A 23,535-nucleotide genomic window follows, 5' to 3' on the forward strand; every position below is an offset into this window, starting at 1 on the left:
TGGCAAAGATTTTCAGTTGACTCGCTTTAACCAAAATGGTCATCTTTTTCCCCATATTCGTAATGATGCACACTTTCTGAAATCTTTAGGTAACCCCTGTCCACTGTGGGCCTGGGCTTCCCTGATGGCTCAGCAGGTAAAGAATCTGCCTGCAATGCACGAGACACGGGAGACATAGTTTTGATCCCTGGGTCAGGAAGATCCCCTGGAGGAGGAAAATGGCGACCCACTCAAACATTCTTACCTGAAAAATCCCATGGACAGGACAAATCTCCCCTCTGCTGAGAAGCCTGGAGGGCTATAGTCCATGGGGTTGCAGAGAGTCAGACAGGAGTTGCGGGGATGTTTGCTGGGAGCTTGTTGTCTGTCCCTTCCTACTTACTCCCTTTCTGTGCTGCTTGTTTCCCGGCCGGGAACTGTGACCTTTGCTGTGTTGTTCCAGCTGCTGTGGCCCCTCCGTGCAGCCCCATGTCCCTTAGAGATTTGCTAAGTGAGCTGACCCAGGAAACCATGATGGAGTCTCATGTGGATGCTTGAAACTGTGCTCCTTGCCAGAAACTGGCCTGTATTTCATTTTTATTCCTGCTTCAATCTTTAATAGTAATTTTTATTGGAGTCTAGTTGCTTTACAATGTGTTCATTTCTGCCATATGGCAAAGTGAACCAGCTGTATGTATACACATATCCCCTCTTTTTTGGACTTCCTTTCCATTTAGGTCACCACAGAGCACTGAGGAGAGTTCCCTGTGCTATGCAGTCTGTTCTCGTAAGCTATTTATTTTATACATAGTAGTGTATATACATTAATCCCAGTCTCCCAATTCTTCCCATCCCTATCTTCCTCCCTTGGTATCCATACATTTGTTCTCTATGTCTGTGTCTCCATTTCTGCTCTCCAAATAAGATCATTTATACCATTTTTCTAGATTCCACATATATGCATTAACATATGATATTTCTTTCTGACTTACTTCACTTACTTATTGTTGTTCAGTTGCTCAGTAGTGTCCGACTCTGCAAACCCATGGACTTAGCACACCAGGCTTCCCTGTCCTTCACTATCTCCCAGAGTTTGCTCAAACTCATGTCCATTGAATCGGTAACCTCTGTGAGCCTCACCCTCCCCTCTGTTGAGTATGGTTAGTAATAGCACCTCTTTCTAGGGCTGAGGTGAAGATTGAATGCCATCTACCCATCTCATTCTCTGTCGTCCCCCTCTCCTGCCCTCAATCTTTCCCAGCATCAGGGTTTTTTCCAAAGAGTTGGCTCTTCACATCACATCACATCACATCAGGTGGCCAAAGTACTGGAGCTTCAGCTTCAGCATCAGTCCTTCCAATGAATATTCAGGACTGATTTCCTTTAGGATGGACTGGTTGGAGCTCCTTGCAGTCCAAGGGACTCTCAAGCATCTTCTCCAACACCACAGTTCAAAAGCATCAATTCTTTGGCGCTCAGCCTTCTTTACAGTCCAACTCTCACATCCATACGACTACTGGAAAAACCATAGTTTTGACTAGATGGAACTTTGTTGGCAAAATAATGTCTCTGCTTTTAAATATGCAGTCTAGGTTTGTCATAACTTTTTTTCTCTAGGTCCATTGCATTTCTGCTTATGGAGGATGGAGCCACAGTCCTTAGTAAAGTCTGGGGATTGTGACTCTAACATAAGCAGAGGGGTCTGTTAGGTGGAGGTGGTTGCTCTCTTTCCATCTGCAGTGGGGCGCGCCCCAGCCAGGGAACTTCCCAAGCCCAGGACTCCCCAGATCCACCGATTTGGAGTCCAATTCAGGCAGGATGTATTCAGAGAGACATTATGGCATTGTGTTTATGAGTATAGAATCCGGAGGTTGGCTGGCCAGGTTCAAATCCCAGCTTTACTGCTTACTCGTTATCTGTAAATTTAGTCAAAGTCCCTAACCTTGGGGCTTCCCTGGTGGTCCAGTGATTAAGACTCTGTGCTTCCAATGCAGGGGGCAGATTTGATCCCTTGTTGGGGAATTAAGATCCCACATGCCGCATGGCGTGGCCAAAAAGTAGAAAAAAAAAGTTACCTAATCTCTGTGAGCCTCAATCTCCTCTCTGTCAAGTATGGTTAGTAATAGCACCCCTTTCTAGGGCTGAGGTGAGGATTGAATAAGATGAGGCGTGTAGCGCATGTAACCCAGGGCTTGGTACACAGCGAGCTCTCAGGAAATGACAGGTTTTACCACTGCCTTCTACTAAAGGTATGAATGGAATCTACACGCTTAACAGAAATAAACAGGACACTCTGTTAGGATGGCTGGGGCCAAGACCAGACTCTACGAGGCTCCCCAGGGAGCGGGAGTGGGCAGGACAGAGCAGATCTGACTCACCAAGCGTGCTTTAACTTTTCAAAGCAGCATCTCAGTTCTGCTGGCTCGTAACCCATCGCCTGGAGGCCCCTGGGAGAGAAGGAAAGGAGTTTTTCCTTCTCAAATGTGAGAGACAGCAGGCATGTAACACAGGAATTATCGCATAGTGGAGGAGCAGCCTCCCATGCGCTGACACCCTCTCTGGGTGATTCCAGAGAGCAATCCGAGGACATGTCACATGGGGAAGTCAGTGAAAGCAAGTTTTCGGGAACACAACAAATGAAAGAAAAACATGTTTTCTTTGGCGTGCTTATCGCGTGAGGCTCAAATGGGGGTTCTCTTGCCAAACGCTGTGTGTGATGAAGAGTTGGCTTTTGTGGAGCGCCTGCTTTTGTATCCCTGGCCACAGTCTACAAGTTCAATGGCTCCCTCTTCAGGTCCCCACCTCTGTGGCTGGAGAGTGGCCCAGCGCCAGGTCCTACATCCCAAGGACCACCTGAGGCAGGCGGGCCACCCCATGCCACACAGAGTTTTCCCTTTCCAGGAAGTTTTTAGTATTTATTTATTTATTTGGCCATGCCAGGGCTTAGTCGCAGCACACAGACTCTTCGATCTTCATTGCAGCATGTGACATCTTTAGTTGCAACATGTGAAATCTAGTTCCTGGACCAGGGATGGAACCTGGGCCTCCTGCATTGGGAGGACAGAGTCTTAGCCACTGGACCACCAGGGAAGTCCCTCAGGGAGGTTTTTGGATACAATGAAGTTTTAATAAAATTCACCCCCCCTGGCCTTCTGGAGATGTCCCTTTTAGTTGTGATTTTAGGAATAATATTGTTTCTCAACTTGTGGGCGATTAGAGGGGAGTTGGCACTGGTAACTGGGGCTTCCCAGGAAGCGCTAGTGGTAAAGAACCTGTCTGCCAATGCAGGAGACATAAGAGGCGTGGGTCTGATCCCTGGGTCAGGAAAATCCCCGGAGGAGGGCATGGCAACCCACTCCAGTATTCTTGCCTAGAGAATCCCATGGACAGAGGAGTCTGGCGTGCTGCAGTCCATGGAGTTGCAAAGAGTCAGACATGACTTAGTGACTAAATAACAACAAGGCACTGGTAAAGTTGCCCTTTCAGAAGACTAGGTCCAGTGAATGTGTTTTTTAGGTCTGGGGAAGAGCTCTGTACCCAGAAAACTCCAGCAGACAAACAAATCTCACCTCCAGATGTAGAGGGTAGATTCACCTACAGGGCAAAATGAGACAGTGATGAGTAGATGATGTAGCTGAGCCAGAGGCAAACGGTGTTGGAAGCTTGAGGGAGGTAGAATTTAGCTTCATGAAGGAGAGAATTTTCTACCAATTAGAGCTGTCCAGTTATAAATGGGCTTCCTTGGTAGGTAGTGAGCTCCCCATCACCAGAAGTGTTCAAAAATGAATTGGAAACCTCTTGGCAGAGAAGCTATCCTATGTGTCAGGAGAGTGTGGTTACTATTGTTTGTTGCTTAGTCATGTCTGACTCGTTGCGACCCCGTGGACTGCAGCACACCAGACTTTTCGCTGTCCTTCCCCGTCTCTCTTCGTCATGCTCAGACTCATGTCCATTGAGTCTGTGATGCCATCCAACCATTTCATCCTCTCTCATCCTCTTCTCCCCCTGCCTTCAGTCTTTCCCAGCATCAGGGTCTTTTCCAATGAGTCGGCTCTTTGCATCAGATGGCCAAAGTATTGGAGCCTTAGCTTCATCATCAGTCCTTCCAATGAATATTCAGGGTTGATTTCCTTTAGGATTGACTGATTTGATCTCCTTGCTGACCAAGGAGAGTGTGCAGGCTGGGATAAATAAAGCTAGAATAGCAGTAAGTTCCCATGCCCAGGTAGTTTATGATTATAAATGGCGTGTGTAACTTGTCTCCCCCAGATATGGACGAATGCAGCTTCTCTGAGTTCCTCTGCCAACACGAGTGTGTGAACCAGCCAGGCACGTACTTCTGCTCCTGCCCAGCCGGCTACATCCTGCTGGATGACAACCGGAGCTGCCAGGGTGAGGCTGCTAGAGGGACCCAGCTGGGGGAGGTGTGAGATGGGGCTGGCTCAGGGGGCCACCTGGATGTCTTTGCCTGGGGAAGGTGGCAGGGGTGAGGGTATGAATGGGTGCTGGTGACTCCCAGTGTGACAGGCTCTGGGCAGGATGCCTGGGCTGGTACCTTCCTGCCCTACAACCCCATCCTTTGGCTTCAGAAAGGACAAGGTCACTCTCCTTGCTGGAATGCCCTCTGCAGATACACGCAGCTGGTCCTGCCTTCCCAGGCAGGTCTCTGCAGCCCCTCTGAGGAAGGCTCCAGACCCCACCAGGACCTCTGATGGCCAGGTCATGGTCCATGAGCCGGTTTTCTCATGGTCCCTGGAGAGCAGCCTGGTCAGCCTTTCTCTACCAACTTCCTAGAGAATGGACGCAGGCGGGGGCCACCTGCATCTTCTGACTGCTACATGCCTCAAAGGGTCGTGACCTCCGGCTGTGAAGGGGGTGGGGTCTCCCCAAGATTGGCTGCTCAAGATGCTTTCCAGCCCATGCTCACCTACTGGGGCAGATGGAGGAGGCTGGTAGCTGGGCAACAGATTCATTTTAAGCTCCTTGGACTTGCCTTATCCCAGCACCAAGCAAGAATTCTCCATACAACAGTGCCAAGCAGTAGAAATATATTGTGAGCTATAAATGTGAGCCACATATGTAATTTTAAATGTCCTAGTAGTCACATTAAAACAATAGAAAGAAACAGGTAAAATTAATTTTAGAACATATTTTATTTAGAGCTATATATCTAAAATGTTACCATTCTACTATGTACTCAATATAAAAATTATCAATGCTTTACATTCTTTGGCTTTACTAAGTTTTTGGACTCTGATCTGTATTTTCCACTTCCAGCACATCTCAGTTTAGACTAGTCACATTTCAAATGCTCAGTGGTCACGTGTGGCCGTGGCTGCCATACTGGCTAGTGTAGCTCTATAGAGAGACCCAGGCCGCCTCCATCCCAACTCCCACCCGTCTGGCCCCGGGACCGGCACCTCGGAAGTGCTGCCTGGCTTCAGCCTCTTGTCTATCACGCATTTCAGACATCAACGAGTGTGAGCACAGAAACCACACGTGCATCCTGCAGCAGACCTGCTACAATTTGCAAGGGGGCTTCAAGTGCATTGACCCCATCCGCTGTGAGGAGCCTTATCTGCGGATCAGTGATAAGTAAGTCATGGCTTCCCCTGGGGAGGTGGGAATGTGGATGAGGAGCCTGTTTCAGAAATCTGCCGGTGTGGTGTCAAGGAGAGAGTACCTGCCAGGGTAATGGGAGATGTGGTCTACTGTCTCCTACACAAGGAAAGCCTGGCGTGCTGCAGTCCATGGGGTCGCAAAGAGTCGGACAGCACTGAGCGACTGGACTGAACACAACACATGCGTGCCCCCCTCCCCCGCCACACTTCTTTACCGTTCCCCCGCTTATGCCAGAGCTATATGAAGATTCTCTAGAAAGCTAATCAAGAGGAGAGCTGGGGTTCATGAATCTCCTTTTCCCTTTAATGACTTTGTCCTGGATGTTGTTGCTGTTTTGGTGGATATACAGGGTCTTTAGAGCTGGGCTTCTCAAAGATCACATGCATAGAAATCACCCAGGGATCTTGTTAGTGGCCCAATTCTGATTCTGTGGGCCTGATCTGGTATGAGACTCGGCCTTGCAGACAAGCCCCCAGATGAAATGGATGCTTCCAGTCTTCCTGGACCTTGTTGGGAGTAGCGAGAGGCTGGACAGGTCGCTAGAGAGTTCTCATAACTCAGAGTACCTAGCTTGCTCTAATCAAGTTTTTGATGTCATAGTAGTGATTGAATGAAATCACCAGATGGCAAATATTTCGTTGAGGTGAGCACCGAAGTGAAGACAACCTCTACAGAGTGATACACTAGAACAGTGGTTTTCTGCCCCCGTGTACTAGGAATTCCTTTTTTTACTGTTCAGTTCCTATTTAACTGTCTTAGTTCCACTGCAGCCTGCGTGCTTTGCAACACGCACGCGCACACACACACACACACACACACACACACACACACACGGATGTCTTCTGCCCTCCTCCCTTCCAGTCACCTGTTTACTACCCCCACAGCTCCCAGCCCTCCCAACTGGGATACAGGGATGAAGGGACACGTCCATTGTGCATGTCCTCTAAGGACACGGCTCCTAAGAGGAATTCACGCCTTACCAGTATGCTTCCCGCTCTGATCAAAAGCTGGCAGAAGAGGACAAAGCAGGAACAGACAGGTCCTAAAGGAGTCTTTGCTGGCTGCTAAGAGCTGTGCTTCTAAGTAGCCCTGTGGAATAGCGTTCTTTGATTTCTGGTTCCAGGGCCCTTTGTGGCAGAGCAGAACTCCACCCTCACCGACTCCCATTCCTGGTTGTCTCTGGGTTTCTCCAGGTCTCAGTTGTCTGTGGTGGGGACCCACCCTGAGCTGGTGTTACTGGCAGGGCCCCGACGAGCTGCTAAGAGCCCTGGGAGACTCCTGCACCCTGCCTTCAGGCCCCATTCCAGTTTCACTCCAGCTGCCTTTATCCAGCTCATTTCCTTGTTCAGGTGTCCTGTATTCCTGCCAACCTGAGCATGACCTGCTCTCACCTTCACCCACACCCCAGAATGCCCTGCCTCCTGGCTTCTGTGCACACGTTTTCTGCACATGGAAGGCTTTCCTGCCATTGCCACAGGGACAGACTTGCCCCATCTTTCAGATCTGGGTGCCAATGCCACCTCCCAGCTGTTTGCGATCCTCTTCAGCTGGGAGCCATCTCTCCCTCCTCCAAATCTCTTTTAGAAAACAATTAGTTTCTGTGTGACATGTGACATTTTAATGTGGCTATTTTGGCACCCGGAACATCTTGACTTGGCTGTTTCTATGGAGCCTTAAAAAAACAAAACTTTAAAAATTCCTTTTTAAAAGTAATTTTATTTATTTACTTATTTTTGGCTGTGCTGGGTGTTTATTGCTTCCCGGGCTTTTCTTTAGTTGCAGTTAGCAGGGGCTACTCTTTATTTGCAGTACGAGGGTTTCTCATTGAGGTGGCTTCTCTTGTTGCAGAGCACAGGCTCTAGGCCCATGGGCTTCAGTAGTTTCAGAGTGAAGGCTCCGCAGTTGTGGCTCCCAGGCACAGGCTCAATAGTTGTGGCAATGGGCTAAGTTGCTCTTTGGCATATGGGATCTTCCCAGACCAGGGATAGAACCCGTACCTCCTGCATGTGGATCCAACCTCTCCTGCAGGCAGATTCTTTACCACTGAGCCACCAGGAAAGGCCCTAAAAATTCTTTTTATACACTCACTTATCAAGTGTTAGTCGAACTCCTGGTCTGTGCCCAGTGCCAGGTGCTGTGGTGTTTGTTCTTATGCTGGTGGAGGAGAAAGACAATGAACAAATAGTCACATAATGAATCCATGATCCTCGATGGTAGTAGGGACTGTAGGAAGGAACAAGAAATTTACAAAGTGAAAGAGTAGGCTGGACTTGGTCTAGTCTGGGGAGTCTAAAAACCCCTCTGAGTAAATGACCCTTGAGCTGGAATGGAAAGGTGAGTCGATGTTAACAGAGTAGAAGAGCAGAGGGAATAGCGTGTTTAACACTATGAGGCAAGAGTGACCTTGATGTCTTCAGGGACGGGAAGAAGCTGCAGCCTCATCAATGACATGGACAGTGACCTGTGAGGAAGTTAGAGAAACTAACAGAGACCAGATCCCATGAGGTTTTAGAGGTTAGAGTATGTGTTTAGTTTTTATGCAAGTTGCAACGGGTGCCACTGTAGAACCTTTGAAGCAGGATACAGACATAATCTGATTTCTGTTTGACGAAGGGCACTCTGCCTGCGGTGTAATAGGTTGGAGTGGGAGAGCCTTCCGTTCCATCAAGGAGGCTGTCACAAGGTCCAGGTGAGACAGCAGGGTTGTCACTGACAGTGACTGTGGACATGGAGTAGCTGGATTTGGACTACATTTTAGAAGTAGAACGGATAGATTTTGAAGATGGATTGGAAGTCAGGGGAGAGTGACAGAAACAGCAAAACTTACTCCCGGTTTTGGCCGCCAAGGCATAGATCAACAGATATCCTCATCCTGTTATGCACTCGGACCCCTAGGGGAAATCTCAGGAATGAGGGGAGAGATGGGAGGGGGTGATTCAGGATAAATCCAGGGATGTCTGTAAAACGCATACCTTGGTAATGAGTCAACTTTATACTATGTTATACTGTGTTAAATATACATAGTTAGACTATGCTCTGACTAGTGTCTCAAATGAGATGCTTTGTATCAGACATTTGCGTCTATGATTTATTTCTCCTATTAAAGAGTGAATTTAAGATAATTAAATTTATCATTGCAATAAGTATCCTAACATCTGAAAGTCCTGTCCTAATGTATCTTGTACATAGTGAGTTCTGATGTTTTGTTTAGAGAAAGGAAATACCCAATTCTAGCCCACACAGACTGGGGTAAGTACAATAAAAAATGTAAAAAAGACCACTCAAGACCCATCAATCTATTGTAATTTCTCATTTTTAAAGCTTCTCAATGAGTATGGATGGTTGGGAAGTGAAGGGCTCTGCAGCACACTTTTGCCCACTAAATAAGTGACAAACATGAAGAATATTACAGGATGTCCCAGTGTTCTGAAAACCAGGCAACTCAGGTTTATGCTTCGGTAGCAGGACTATCTGATTGGCCGGAACAGGCCGTTCTCTAGGAAACAGAGGGCTCACCTACATGCTGGAGAGTTTTTAGACTAGAGACAGAAGGAGAGGGCCTCCACAGCCACAGCATTTGGATGGTAGAAAGGGGGTGTCCTTCTTTTCCATGTTTCAAGCACAGAGGTAGGTACAACCAGCATCTGGAAAGGATCTGCCGCTTTCTCACATGATTTCCCTTCCCGACAGCCGCTGTATGTGTCCTGCGGAGAATCCTGGCTGCAGAGACCAACCCTTCACCATCTTGTACCGGGATATGGATGTGGTGTCAGGACGCTCTGTTCCCGCTGACATCTTCCAAATGCAAGCAACGACCCGCTACCCTGGCGCTTATTACATTTTCCAGATCAAGTCTGGGAATGAGGGCAGAGAATTCTATATGCGGGTAAGAGGGGGTGCTGAGTATTGGTCACCATCTTCCACAAGCTGTTCTGTTGTCTAGCCCGGAGTGTGCTTCTAGAAACAGGCCAGAGTGCAGTTCAGAGGGGTGGGTGTGGAGACAGGAGGGGAAAGTGGATGGGAGTCAGGACTCCACTGTCCTGGTTCCTCTCACTTTCTGAGCGGCCTTGAGAACGTTGCTCCTCCTCTGTGAGCCTCAGGATCCTTATCTGTGCAATGAGAAATTAGGCCAAGATGCAATGGTAGGTCTCTTTCTCCCTGCACTTCTTCTTTTTTTTTTAACCATTTAAAAAAAATTGAAGTATAGACAATTTACAATGTTGTGTTAGTTTCAGGTGTACAGCAAAGTGATTCAGTTATATTTACAGATATAGACATATCTATATCTATGTCTGTATATATATATGTATATTCTTTCAAGTCCCTGGGCTTCCCAGGTAAAGAATCTGTCTACTAAGGCAGGAGCTGTAGGAGACACAGGTTCCATCCCTGGGACAGGAAGATCCCCTAGAGGAGGAAACCCACTCCAGTATTCTTGTCTGGAAAATTCCATGGACAGAGGACCCTGGCAGGCTACAGTCCATGGGGTCACAAAAGAGTCCAACATGACTGAAGCAACTGAGCATACACTCAAACACGCATCAAGTCCCCACTATTTGCTTCTAGAAACTGACTACAGCAAAGAACAAAAAGGTCCCGAACGCCTGCCTTCATGGCACTTACATAGCAGTGAACTTAAAGGCATTCCTCAAAGAAGTGGGCTCTACTTGTGCTGTCCAACACAGTAGCCACATGGTTCTTTAAATTTAAGTTAATGAAAATGAAGTAAAATAAGTAAAATTAAAAATTAGTTTCTTTCGTTGCACTAACTACATTTCAGGTGCTCAGCTGCTGTATTAGCTTGGATACAGAACATTTCTATCACTGTAGAAAGTTTGGTTGGCTAACATTGATTTAGCCATATCAGGATACATTGATGTGGATTTATCAGGAACAAATTTTGGAGCACACATCCTAAATGTATTTGCTTATTTGTAAATTACACACATGATACTGTACCATTCCTATTACTGAGCTTCATTTCCCTCAGCCTCTGGAGTGGTCACATGTCTTTGGAGCCCACTGTCTTACAGCTATGTTTTTCACATTTCAGTGTGAATTTGGATGCTTGTTGAAAAAGTGAATTCCAGAACTTCCTCTCTAGAGAATTTATTTCAGAAGATGGTGGCTAAGACCTAGGGTATCGGTTTCTGATGGCTGCTGTAACAAATTGTCACCTGCTTGGTGGCTTAGGACAACAGGAATTTGTTCTGGAGGTCAGAAGTCCGAAATCATTGTCACTGTGCTAGAATCTACCCACTGCTCTGGACTTCCAGGTGGAGCTAGTGGTAAAGAACCTACCTGCCAATGCAGGAGATGTAAGAGATGGGGGTTCCATCAGTGGGTCGGGAAGATCCCCTGAAGGAGGACATGGCAACCCGCTCCAGTATTCTTGCCTAGAGAATCCCATGGATAGAGCAGCCTGACAGGCTATAGTCCATGGGGTCAAAGAGTCAGACACAATTGAAGTGACTTAGCACACTCATGCACGTGCTGAAATCAAGATGTCGGCAGGGCCGTGCTCCCTCCAGAGGCTACAGAGGAGAATCCATTCCTTGTCTCTTCCAGTTTCTGGTGCTGCCAGTCTTGTTGATTTGTGACCACACCACTCCAATCTCTGCATCTGTTGTCACAGTCCCTCCTCCTCTTCTGTGTGTATCAAATCTCCCCCTGTCTCTTAGAATGTCACTTGTGATTGTATTTAGGGCCTACCCAGATAATCCAGCAGAGAAGGCAATGGCAACCCACTCCAGTATTCTTGCCTGGAGAATTCCAGGGACAGAGGAGCCTGTTGGGTGCCATCTATGGGGTCACACAGAGACAAGAATGACGAGATTTAGCAGCAGATAATCCAGATAATCCAGGATAATCCCCCTATGTTGAGATTCTTAAATTAATCCCATCTGCAAAGATCCTGTTTCCATATAAGGTAATATTTATAGGGTCCAGAGATTAGGACTTGATACCACTGGGGGCCATGGTTCACCTTGGGAATCTGCATTTCTAATGAACACAGTATGTGGTCCTCCAGGGTCAGTGTGGGGCACTCGACTCAGAAGTTCACAGCTTCAGCCTGTGGGCTGGTGAAAGAACCAAGTGTCTGAGCTCTCCCCGCCCTCTCCCAAGCCCTTCTCTTCCAGTCTTTGCCTCTGGGGCTGGGACCATCTGAAAACAGAGAAGTTTCAGAAGCAGGATTATAACAGATTAGAAAGGCCTCAGGAGCGAGCATTATGTCTGTTTCCTCACTAATATGTTTTTGGCAAGACTCTAACAGGGCCAGGTCACATGTGATAACGCACCTGTGGACCCAGCATCTGTAGAACACTGTAGTGGGGTCACGGGCTTTGTAAAAAGATGGAATGAGTTGAGGGTAGAGGAACTTCTCAAGATGAAAAAGATGGAGCTGCGTTTCTGTCAGTCCTTCTTGCGTTCCCATCAGCCATGGCCATCCAGCGGAACCCACCTCTGCCCGCCTCTGTGGGCTTGCTGCCCCCTTGAGCATAAGCCCAGCCCGCCAGCATTCTCCAATCTGCCCTCTATGGTCTGTCCAGACACAGCAGGTCCCAATCATAGGGTACAAAGATGCCCCTCTAGGGGATTTAAAATACCATCACGTATATCAGCTGCTTTAGGTTTTCCCCGCTGCAGAACAGAAGCTCTGTAGGAAGTGGCCTTGTCTTGGCCAGGTCACCACCTACTAAAATCCCCTTGATCCAAATGTTCCCCGTGTAGCTGACTTGTAAGAGCTGCCCCGTGATGGCAGGGGAGGAAGATTGTCTTCTGCAGGCGAGTGACCAGGAGCAGGGCCCCTTCCTGCGAGCTTCATCTAGTGCCTGGATTGTTACAGCGATGAGGGGACCCTTGAAACTCACAAAACTTTGAGCTGTATGTGATTTGCTCTCTCTCTCTGGAGAACATTGAGAAGGGCCCTAATTCTTTAGCATTTATTCAACTGAGGATGCCATGACACAGAGGGGATGAGGGCACATAGACCTGCCCTGGGAATGGCTGAAGGAACTTAGGGATGGGAAGCTGGATCCTGGCTGGAAAGGTCCTAAAGGCTGCTCTTGGGAAGAGAAGACAGGCCCGGTGTAGGGGCCCTGTGAAGCCAGGCAGCCTCCCTGCAGGAGGAGGTAGGGTTTCCCTCCAGACACTGTGCAAAGCAGCAGTGCCTTCCTCAGAAGGCCATGCAGTCATGGGCTGTGGAGCCAGGCTGACCCACCTCATCTCCTTCTAAAACTCACCAACGCTATGGCCTGGACACACACTCTAACCTCTCTGAGACTGTTTTCTCACCTGTGCATGCTAAGTTACTTCAGTTGTGTCCGACTCTGCAACCCTATGGACTGTAGTCCGCCAGGCTCCTCTGACCATGGGATTCTCCAGGCAAGAACACTGGAGTGGGTTGCCATTTCCTTCTCCAGGGGATCTTCCCAACCAGGATCGAACACGCATCTCTTATGTCTCCTGCATTGGCAGACAGGTCCTGCACCCCTAGTGCCACCTGGGAAGCATCCTTAGCTGTATAGAGGGGAGAATGACAGTATCAACTCTGGGATTGGATGAAATCATCTACTTAGCCCAGTGCCTGGAGCACAGAGCAGCTGTTTTTTATCAAACAAGCAGGATGAAACTTTCAATAACTTTCTTTTTCTCCTCTGGCTATCTTGAACCTGCACACACCTGAGTGAGCTCTCAGGCAGAGCCCATTGGATTCACAAATGCTCTCAGTTACTATTGAATTGCCTCTCTCCCGCATATCAGAAGTCCCAGCTGCTTTAGGTAGAAGCCAACCACCGAGTCTTTCAGTGTAAAGTCCCCGCCAGCTTGGCCTCTTTCCTGCCTTCCTCTTCCCCTTTCCTCACTGATGGTGCTGACCTGGCTCCTCCTCTGGGGTTTTGGGGGTACAGATGGTGGAAGGGAGGCGGTGAGGGGGGCCAGGGTCTTATTCCCTTTTGCCATTGTAGGCAGGACCTGGTGCTCTCTTCTGGGACCCAAATGCTCTTGCTTTCATGGGATGCTTTGTCGGTTCTTTGGAGACTTCCCTGAGGACTTTGCACTGACCATTCCCAGGTGTGGGCGAGGGCATCTGGTTGGCTGCTTGCCACCCCAAACCGCTCTCTCAGAAAGTTTGCATGTGTGGGTGTTGCCTCACCCTGGCGGGCAGACCTTGCACTGGGCCTTCAGGACACCAATAGCCAGCTCCCCCACAGCCCCCTGTCCCCCGCATGGTGCACAGCATCTCTGGGCTCTCTTTTCCCCACAGAGTCCGGTACACTCTCTGCATCCTTAAGTTCAGAGGTCCCACATTGAAAGCTTGATTTGGGGGCTGGTAAGTGTGTCTCATACACTTATACAGGCTGGAGGTGACAGAGTGAGAGAGACAGATCTGGCGCTGGGCCATGGCCTTCAAGTCCTCTATGACAACAGCAGGAGAATCTACACAAAGAGCAGTGGCAGCTGACCCTGTACGGTGCGGGACATATGCCAAGTATTTTCCATATGTCACTGCTCTCATCTTCATCACAGCCCTGTTCTCTAGGGCAGGGGTCCTCAGCCTCCGGGATCTACTGCCTGATGATCTGAGGTGGAGCTGATGTAATAATAGTAGAAATAAAGTGCACAATAAATGTAACACACTTGAATCATCCTGAAGCCATCCCCTGGCTTCCGGTCTTCCACAAAACCAGTCCCTGGTGCCCAGAAGGTTGGGGACCGCTGCTAAGCTTGCTTGCCCTCCCTGACTTTACAGATGAGAGCACTGAGACACCGAGAGGTGAAGGAACTTGCTCCAGATCTTGCAGCTTAGGAAATCCCAGCGCGGGATTAGAACCCACACAGTGTGCTGCTAGTATCTATACATACTCTCACATTTCTCTTTAGGATGTGGAGTACTTGTCTAGCTTTGGGGTCTCAGCCAAAATTGAGATAACAAAAATCTCTCCTTTAACATCTAATCAAAAAAAAAAAAAAGGAAAGTGTCCAATAAGCACTGATTATGAGAAATATTGCATAGGAACCTGGAATGTCAGGTCCATGAATCAAGGCAAATTGGAAGTGGTCAAACAAGAAATAACTCCGGGAGTTGGTGATGGACAGGGAGGCCTGGCGTGCTGCGATTCATGGGGTCGCAAAGAGTCGGACACGACTGAGCGACTGATCTGATCTGACCTGATGATTGTATTGGTAGAGTCATTTCTGCGGCTGCTGCTACTGTTGTTAGGAGGTTGTGGGCTGTTGGGCCCTGGCGAGGTTGTCGAGGTTGGTGATGTTGGAGATGCCCAAGGGACTGCAGCATCTTGTCGGGGGTGGGTGTTGATGGCTGTTCAGGCTCTGCTACCCTGAGTGTCACTGATGGTGTTACAGTCTCCTGGGAAGAGCTTCATTTCACACAACAGGCAAGCCACACACATACATACCCACAAATGTACACACACATGCACACATGCCTGTACATACACATGTACACTCACACAGTCGCTCATGTGCACAGGTACATACACACATGCAAATACTCACATGCACACACACACACGTACACACTCACACACACACGTACACACACAGCCCTTTCATGAGCCCCCACTGGCACTCTCTCTCCCACTGAGACCTGGACAGACAACTGGTGACTGGCTTTGGCCAGGTGACTTAGGGACAGTTAGGACGGGAAGAAGGAGCACGGTCACGGGGCATAAACTGTGCCAAAGGGCGTGGAGATCAGGTGACGGGATCAGGGAAAGCTGACTTGCTGTGGCCTGGCTGCTTGCCCTGCGTCAGACAATGCCACCTCGCTGGTTGACTCAGGACAAACCTGAGCCTGTGTAGGGGCAGGCCCAAGAAGACAGACGGTCAGGTGGGCTGTTTGCAAGCTACTCCCCTGCAGGCCCCTTCACCGGCATTGCGACTTCGCATCCACCTTTGGTCACTGACGTTAATTCAGATCCACTACATATGCAGCTCTGAGAGTTTAGGAACACACGGCTTCTGCCCTGAGGAATCCACACTGTGAGGGGAGGGAAAAACAAGCAGGCAAACATTTACAATTCAAAGGAGTGATTCTCAAGTAGACTAAGTGCCTGGGATGGTCTGGAAATGGAGAGATACTGAGAACTTATCTGAGTTTAGTAGCTAGAAGCTTGATTTTTGGAGTCAGATGCTCTAGTACCATATGCTAATGTACTTAACCTACTTACTTTGTAGGGTTATAAAGATTAAAAAGGAGATGTATGCAAAATAAAGGGAAAGTACCAGTCACTTGGTCATGTCCGACTCTTTGCAATCCCATGGACTGTAGCTCACCAGGCTCCTCTGTCCAGGGGATTCTCCAGGCAAGAATGCTGAAGTGGGTAGCCCTTCCCCTCTCCAACGAATCTTCCTGACCCAGAGATCTAACCTGAGTCTCCCACATTGCAGGCAGAGTCTTTACCATCTGAGCCACCAGGGAAGCCCAAGTCATAGCCAAACGCTGAGTATCAGCCATGACCACCATCACCATCATCATTTTGTACCAAGTGATCACCAAGTCCACTAATGACCAGAGCCTCTCAAGGGGGCCTATTTCATTAATGCCCTGGGTCTGCCCTAAAAGCCTAGTGAGGAGTGGAGATATTTGTCCTCAGCAAACTTGGCAGGCACTTGAGTCCTCGGTGTGCTTGTGGGCGGGCCTTTCTCAGGCTGCTGCAGATTTGATCCTGCTGGGGATCAGACTGGTTGACCTCTAAGACTACTTCCAAATAGAAGAGGCAGTGATGCTCTCACACTCTGGAGACATTTTCAAGGACAGCCCAAAGGAACAACTGGGAAGTTTCCAGCTGTTCCACTCCCTGTCCCTGGCTCTGCAACTCTCCCGCCCACAGCTTGCCCACAGCTTGCCCAAGCCTGTCCACAGCTCAGGGTCCTCAACCCCTGGCCTTTGTTTGTGCAAACAGTGAAAGCTGGTGAGATATTTAGATCTGTAAGTGACCTGGGCATTTCCATGTATGGCTGTACCCTCTGAAGTCCTAGCCCAGAGCTCCAAGGGTTTTCAAGAGTTGACAAGGAAGTCGGAACAATCCTCTGTATGAGAGGGTGCCAAGTGCATGGATGCTGACGGGAACAGAGGGAGCTGATGCCAAGAGGAAGTTGTGTGGTGTCAGGCTGCTGATAGCCCAGAGGACAGGGGAGGTCCCACTACCTGGGTGAAACCTGTCTGCCTGCCCTGCCCTTGTCATACCTGTGGCAGCTCTTGGTGATGTCCAGAACTTTATGGGGAGCTCTCCCTTCATGGAGACAGATAAAATGTCTGGTGTGGCTTTAAACAAGCCAAGTTTCTTGATTTTGCAGAGCTTGTTGCTTTGTTTCTGGACATAGCGCCGGGCTCTGCAACTTGTAGGAAGGGATCGTCCAGCATGTCCTGTTCCTTTGTGGTATTTCTTTTCCAGGGACCTACTCTCTGGCCCTCTGAGTATTTGTCCTTTAGGGCAGTGCTAGGGAGAAATAAAACACATATCAGTCTTTTCTGATAATTGTTGTGCAGTGAAAAAGGCCTGGAGTTTGTGGTCAAAAGCATTGGAATGGAACCCCATGTCCCTGTCCATAAGTGGTCTAGTGACCCTAAGCAGTGATTTAACTTATGGAGACTCAGTTCACAAGGAACAACAAAACAAGGGGATAACGAGACATACCTTTAGTATGACAGCTAGGGTCCCCAGACTGGGTCCTGTGCTTTTAGATGCTGCTGCTGCTGCTAAGTTGCTTCAGTTGTGTCCGACTCTGTGCGACCCCACAGACGGCAGCCCACCAGGCTCCCCCATCCCTGGGATTCTCCAGGCAAGAACACTGGAATGGGTTGCCATTTCCTTCTCCAGTGCATGAAAGTGAAAAGTGAAAGTGAAGTCACTCAGTCATGTCCGACTCTTCGTGACCCCATGGACTGCAGCCCACCAGGCTCCTCCATCCATGGGATTTTCCAGGCAAGAGTACTGGAGTGGGGTGCCATTGCAATTGTTGATGTGCCCATGAATCACCTGCAGATTATATTAAGCTACACATTCTGGCTTAGCATGCCTTAGGCAGGTGCTGAGGTCTTGCGTGATTCATAAGTGCCTTGGTGATGCTGATACTGCTAGTCCAAGGGCCACACTTTGAGTAGCCAGGCCTTTCAGAGCTTTTACAGGGATTAAATCAGAATATGTACATAAAAGTGGCCAGAAGAGTGCTTCACACATAGCAGAAGCTCAGTTATGTCAGTCTTCTCTCCTTACCACCTTAAAAACTTCAGGAAAAGATTCAGTGGAGGAAAAAAGCTCACATGAAGTTATCAGGACAACAGAGATAGATTCACAGAGTGATGAAGCTGCAGGGCAGGGGGTGGGGTGTGTCCAGCCAGAAGCTCCAGCAGAGGCTGCACTTGGAACCAGCTGGAGGCTGGTAAACAAGTCACACTTCCTCAGGCATCATCAAAAAAATCCACTGCAGCAGAAAATCTCAGAATGGGCCCCTGGAACTGTTAGTTTAAAAAGTGTCCCAGGTGCTATGGAGCTGTTTACTTGGCAACTACTGATCTGGTACAAACTCTCCTTTTAGAGAGGAGGTCCAGAGAGGTGAAGTGACAGCCTGGAGTCACATAGTTCGGGCAACTGTTTCTTCTTTCATTTAAGACACAGTCACTGAACAGTTACCATGTGCCAGGTGTTATTCTGGGTTCTGGAAGGCTCAGTGGTGGAAAACCCACCCCCAGTCTAGTGTGGACCTAGACATCAGACATGGACCTGGTAAATAGCGTGGATGATGACATGTGATAATGAACACTCTTCTTCCTTGGTAAAGTAGGGGGTGCACTGGCAGAGGGTCACAGGGACCTGAATCAAATTGGGAAAAGCAGAGAAGCTCATCTGAGGAGGTGATATTTCAGTGAGACCTGAAGGGGCAGCAGGGAGAAGCCAGGGGAACATGAGCAAAGTCAGGGAGGAGGGCATCAAGGGATGCCAGTCTGCTGGCAGTGGGCAAGGGGGAGCACCCCGATTGGGGCTACAGAGGCTGGCTGCAACCAGACCACTTGACTTAGGCTTTGGTGACTGTCCCAGAGGCCATGTCACCTGAAGGGCAGCTTTCCTCACCCTCTCTACCATTGTTTGTTTTCTTTTTCTAAAAATTTTATTATTGGAGTATAATTGCTTTACAATGTGTTAGTCTCTGCTGTACAACATGAATCAGCTTTATGTATACATATATCCCCTCCCTCTCGAGCCTCCGTCCCATCACCCTCATCCCACCCTTATAGGTCATCACCGAGCACCGAGCTGAGCTCCCTGTGCTATACAGTAGCCTCTCGCTATCTTTCACATGATATTGTATATATGTTAATACTTCTCCCAAGCTCCCTTCCCCGCTCTGTGTCTACACGTCTCTATTCCTGTTCTACAAACAGGCTCATCTGTACCATTTTCTGCTGTTTGACAGCTTCCAGAGTCAAGCTTACCCTTGGCTCCTTCAGCCGGTCGGATCTTCTCTAACTAGTATCCCCGGTTCCGTCCACAGCAAACGGGCCCCATCAGTGCCACCCTGGTGATGACTCGCCCCATCAAAGGGCCCCGGGACATACAGCTGGACTTGGAAATGATCACGGTCAACACCGTCATCAACTTCAGAGGCAGCTCTGTGATCCGACTGCGGATATATGTGTCCCAGTACCCGTTCTGAGCGCCGGGCCGCAGCCTCTGACACTGCCTCCAACTGCACCAAGGGACAGAGAAGCGGAGAAACCAGAGAGAGCACGAGAGTGAGACAGACGTGAGGCCTTTTCTGCTGAACGTCTCCTGAGGAGTCAGCATGAGTCCCGACCACGCCTCTATTATTACAGACCCATCACTTTGAAGGACATACTTCCCCAGTTTCTATGACACAGTTATCGAAAAGCATTATCATCGGCACACTGACCTGAGATCGACGGTGATTTTTCAAGGCCTTCAGTTTATTTCCATAGTTTTCAAAGAAAATAGATTAGGTTTGCGGGGTCTGAGTCCACGTTCAAAAACTGTGAACCACTTCCTCTCACCTCCTCCAGGCCTTCTCTCTATCTCTCACTGATTGCTTCTTTGCCAAGGCCCCCCAAAGCTCCCGGGGATGCTAGGTATAGCTAGCTTGCTTCTTGCATGTACAGAAGGCTATAGAAAGAAACCACAGAATGATCTAAAGGTTTTTAAAGAGTCTATTTCAAAGCCATGTCTGGTATTTTCAGCCATAAGAGAAGTTTTAGTTGTCCTTAAATTTGTATAACTGTTTAATCCTTTCTTGTTCATTTTGATGATGATTATTGTTTTTAATCCAAGGTAGAATGCCTTCAAAAGGTCATAAGGCACATGTTATATTCTGTCTTCCTAAACCCAGTCTCCTCTCCATTTTAGTCCAGTGTTTTCTTTGAAGACCCCTTCATCATGCTTTCTTTTGAATTTTTACCCAACTGGGTTGGAAGGCAGAGGTCTCCAAACTGATTAAATATTTGAAGAGATCTTGTGTTTGGTTCATTTTGACATGGGAGATGATTCAGCCTTTGGGGTTGGTTCTAGTTCTCTTTAGTTTATTGGGTACGGGCTTGAAAAGCTCTCCAGAGAGCATGATCACCATTAAAAACATAATGGGAGTGAGGGAGAGGAGAGCATCAACTCCAAATCCTAGTCCATTTCATTAGGAGACAATGATCAAACCCTCTGTGATGTGGATTATTTCCAGGTACTTTTCCAGAACAGGAAAGTATTCAAGTTGCTTTAAATTGGTGGCCCTCACCCCTGATGGCGTAGTAGGATAACCAGTGGAGTTTTCAAGACAAAAACTTGACTTCCTGGGCCTTACCCCTAGAGATTCTGATTTACTTGCTCTTAGGTAGGGCCTAAGAATTTTAAAAACTTGGTGAGTAGGTGGAGTTGAGAGTGCATTGTATAAAGAGAGGGAGACAAATGGGAGCAAGCCCTGGCCACTTTGTCTTCAACATCTTTTCAGTAACTTGTTCAGTTCATTGTCCTTTTCCTAGTCAGTGACCTGGATTCCTTTCACTCTTGGAACCCCAGCCAGGATTAAAGGGAGTCAACAGAGCAGGTCACAGATGGGAGAATGGACTGGGACAGCTGCCTTTGTGTCCCATCCCAGAGATCAAACCTGTTACGGAGTCCAGGCTCACACTGCTGGCCTCACTACAGGTCAATAAATTGAGAGACCAATTGTTGGGGCAAAGAATGATGACTTTGTTCCAAAGTCTGCAGACTGAGACTTTTGACGCATATCCCAAAAACCATCTTGCCTGAGTTAGACCTCAGGCTTCTTTTATACTAAAAGGAGAGAAAGCAAAGTCAAACATTTCCTGGTTCTGGTCAGCCGCTGGAGGGGATATGTTTTCTTCCTCCCTAAAAGGAACCCTTTCTGAACCATTTCCCACCGTGCCTCCTCTGTCAGGTTCAAGGTTGTTAACAGTAACACCAGCAACAAATCAACAACTGAACGGCCCAGTTTCGCAGCTCAGATGAAAAGAGCAATTTCCTACAGACTTGCCAGGTTGCAGGCCCAGCCCCACAGAGCAGAGAGAAGAGGTGGCCCTGGGCCTGAGGCTCCCCTTGCATGTTGGAGTCCTAGGTGTCAGGAATGGGTGTGGAGTTAGAATGCTAAAGGCTTGTGTGAGCTCTGCGCCAAGCCAGTCCGAATGACTGATTCAGGCTCATAACACCGCTAGGGTAAGGTTTCCTTTAACTTCTGAAAAAGTAGGAGGGGCAGCCTTGTCTTGGTGATTTGAGGACCCTTGGGTTTCAGAGGGGCCACCTTTGGAACCAGACCTGAGTCTCAAGGGCTTGCATTCTATTTGTTCATGTCAAGACGTGGCTTCCTGTTTCTAAGAAAAAAGGCACATAAAAGCAGTCTCAAAGGGCTTCTTGGCCTTCAGATTGCTCTTTCCAAACATAGCCTGATGAGTTCAGTGTAAATGAATCAGAAGCATGTGGGATCAATTTACCTTAAATACACTGGGGCCTAAAAATTAAGGGAAAGATGCCTTGGGGCAAAGCGTGTATGTGCTGTAGGGCTAAACCCCAAACATTTGGGAAACAGTTTCAGAGGCTCCCAGAACCCAAAATCTGTTGGTTTCGGCCACCCTTTGAGAATAGTTGGGTGTTACTGTTTTCACAAGACCAGGAATAAGTCTGCTCTTCGAATCTCAGCACTGTGCCCCACTCTGCTTGAGTTTGCAGGGGCTGGCTGTTCCCTTGGACCCTGAGGTATCAGGCCATTCCCCCCACCCTCCACCCCATCAGCTCTACCCCATCTCTGAGCTGGCCAGTAGCTTGTCACATGAACCTTGCTCTGTTCAGCTCCGTCAGAGGAATGAAGGGTTATGTGGTGGAAGAAATGCCAGATTAAGAATTGGGACACCTGCAGAAGTTCTTGTGTTACCACCTAATCTTCTGGGTTCAATATGGATGAAAACTTCCATTCAGCTGCCTTTAATTCTAAAGTTCTGTGATTCCTTGAAATGTACTTTGGGGATGACAGCCAGCGTTTCCATTAAACTGCAGTTTTAGAGTTTTACAGCGGTTTGCCAATCATAACACTTTCTAATTGGCATGGAATCCACCTACCTGTTGCCTCTCAGGCCTGAGTAACGTACTTAGAAATTTTCTTAGGTAACTGTCTTGGCGCTTGGGGTGTTATTTTCCCAGATGGTGAAAATTTTTCAGCTGGTCGGATTGCTTCATTTATTTGGTGGTTTCAATGTATTTTTGTGGACTGATTGTTTACTGTAATATGTACAAACTCTTCATCTGGGTAACCCAAGAGGGTGGTCTGAGGGTCCCCCAGAGAGAGATGACATGACCAAAGAGCAACTATTCTTTTTCCTCTCTCAACACATGAAATCCTATTTGTAAAAAGTCTTCATTGTAAGAGGAGAACACAGTTTGGTTAAGCATCCACTCAGTCCACTTGGGTTGGGCCAGTTTCTGGATTCAGAGAGATGAATGAGATAGATAGAGGTCCCCATAAGAAATTTATGAATATCTAAGGGTTGATGCAGCCTCCGAGACAAAACGAAGTGAAATACATTGTGGTGGATGCAGTTTAGCAGTGTGAACAAAATGATTTGGGTTAGATTTTCATAATTATTAAGACATCTATTTCATACAACAAAATTTCTTATGAACATCCTCAGGCACGTGTTTAAAATTTAGACTAAGATGCCTCTGCTTCAGTTCAGTTCAGTTCAGTCGCTCAGTCATGTCTGACTCTTTGCAACCCCATGAATTGCAGCACACCAGGCCTCTCTGTCCATCACCAACTCCCGAAGTTTACCCAAACTCATGTCCATTGAGTCGATGATGCCATCCAGCCATCTCAACCTCTGTCGTCCCCTTCTCCTCCTGCCCCTAATCCCTCCCAGCTTCAGGGTCTTTTCCAATGAGTCAACTCTTCACATGAGGTGGCCAAAGTATTGGAGTTTCAGCCTCAGCATCAGTCCTTCCAATGAACACCCGGACTGATCTCCTTTAGGATGGACTGGTTGGATCTCCTTGCAGTCCAAGGGACTCTCAAGAGTCTTCTCCAACACCACAGTTCAAAAGCCTCTGCTTAGGAGTTACTAAGTACACTGAAAGGAAACACAAAATCAATGTTAGCCAAAATTTTTCTCTCTCTAGGATACTGAGGCTGGATTTTTTCTCTCTCTAGGATATGAGGTACATACTGTGGGTATGTACTTTGAAATGCAATGTTTTCATCTCTAGGGGAAAAAAAGCAGACTTATAGTAAAGCTCTTCATTGTTTTGAAATTGGCCAACACCCATCACCTATCATAGATACACAGATTGTTCCTTCTTGTTGATGTTTTTGTTCTCAAATTTCTTAGTGTCTTTACTTAACAGATCACTGATAGCTTCATTAGAATCCCTGACATAAATAACTAAAAGAAGTTTTGTAAAA

General features: G+C 47.9%; 1 protein-coding gene across 3 annotated transcripts in view; it reads left to right on the top strand.

Moving 5' to 3' along the window:
• Nucleotides 1-20,089, top strand: part of FBLN5 (fibulin 5) — a 93,528-nt gene extending 73,439 nt beyond the window's left edge. For all 3 annotated transcript variants that reach the window (XM_044933392.2, XM_006071228.4, XM_044933391.2), the window contains 4 exons: nucleotides 4,249-4,371; nucleotides 5,448-5,574; nucleotides 9,292-9,487; nucleotides 19,120-20,089. In XM_044933392.2, coding sequence (XP_044789327.1) covers nucleotides 4,249-4,371; nucleotides 5,448-5,574; nucleotides 9,292-9,487; nucleotides 19,120-19,281 — 608 coding nt within the window. In that variant the 3' untranslated portion in view covers nucleotides 19,282-20,089. The remainder of the gene's footprint in view (nucleotides 1-4,248; nucleotides 4,372-5,447; nucleotides 5,575-9,291; nucleotides 9,488-19,119) is intronic.
• Nucleotides 20,090-23,535: the final 3,446 nt, after the last annotated feature.

The sequence above is a fragment of the Bubalus bubalis genome, chromosome 20 (assembly GCF_019923935.1).
Source record: "Bubalus bubalis isolate 160015118507 breed Murrah chromosome 20, NDDB_SH_1, whole genome shotgun sequence".
NCBI lineage: Eukaryota > Metazoa > Chordata > Mammalia > Artiodactyla > Bovidae > Bubalus > Bubalus bubalis.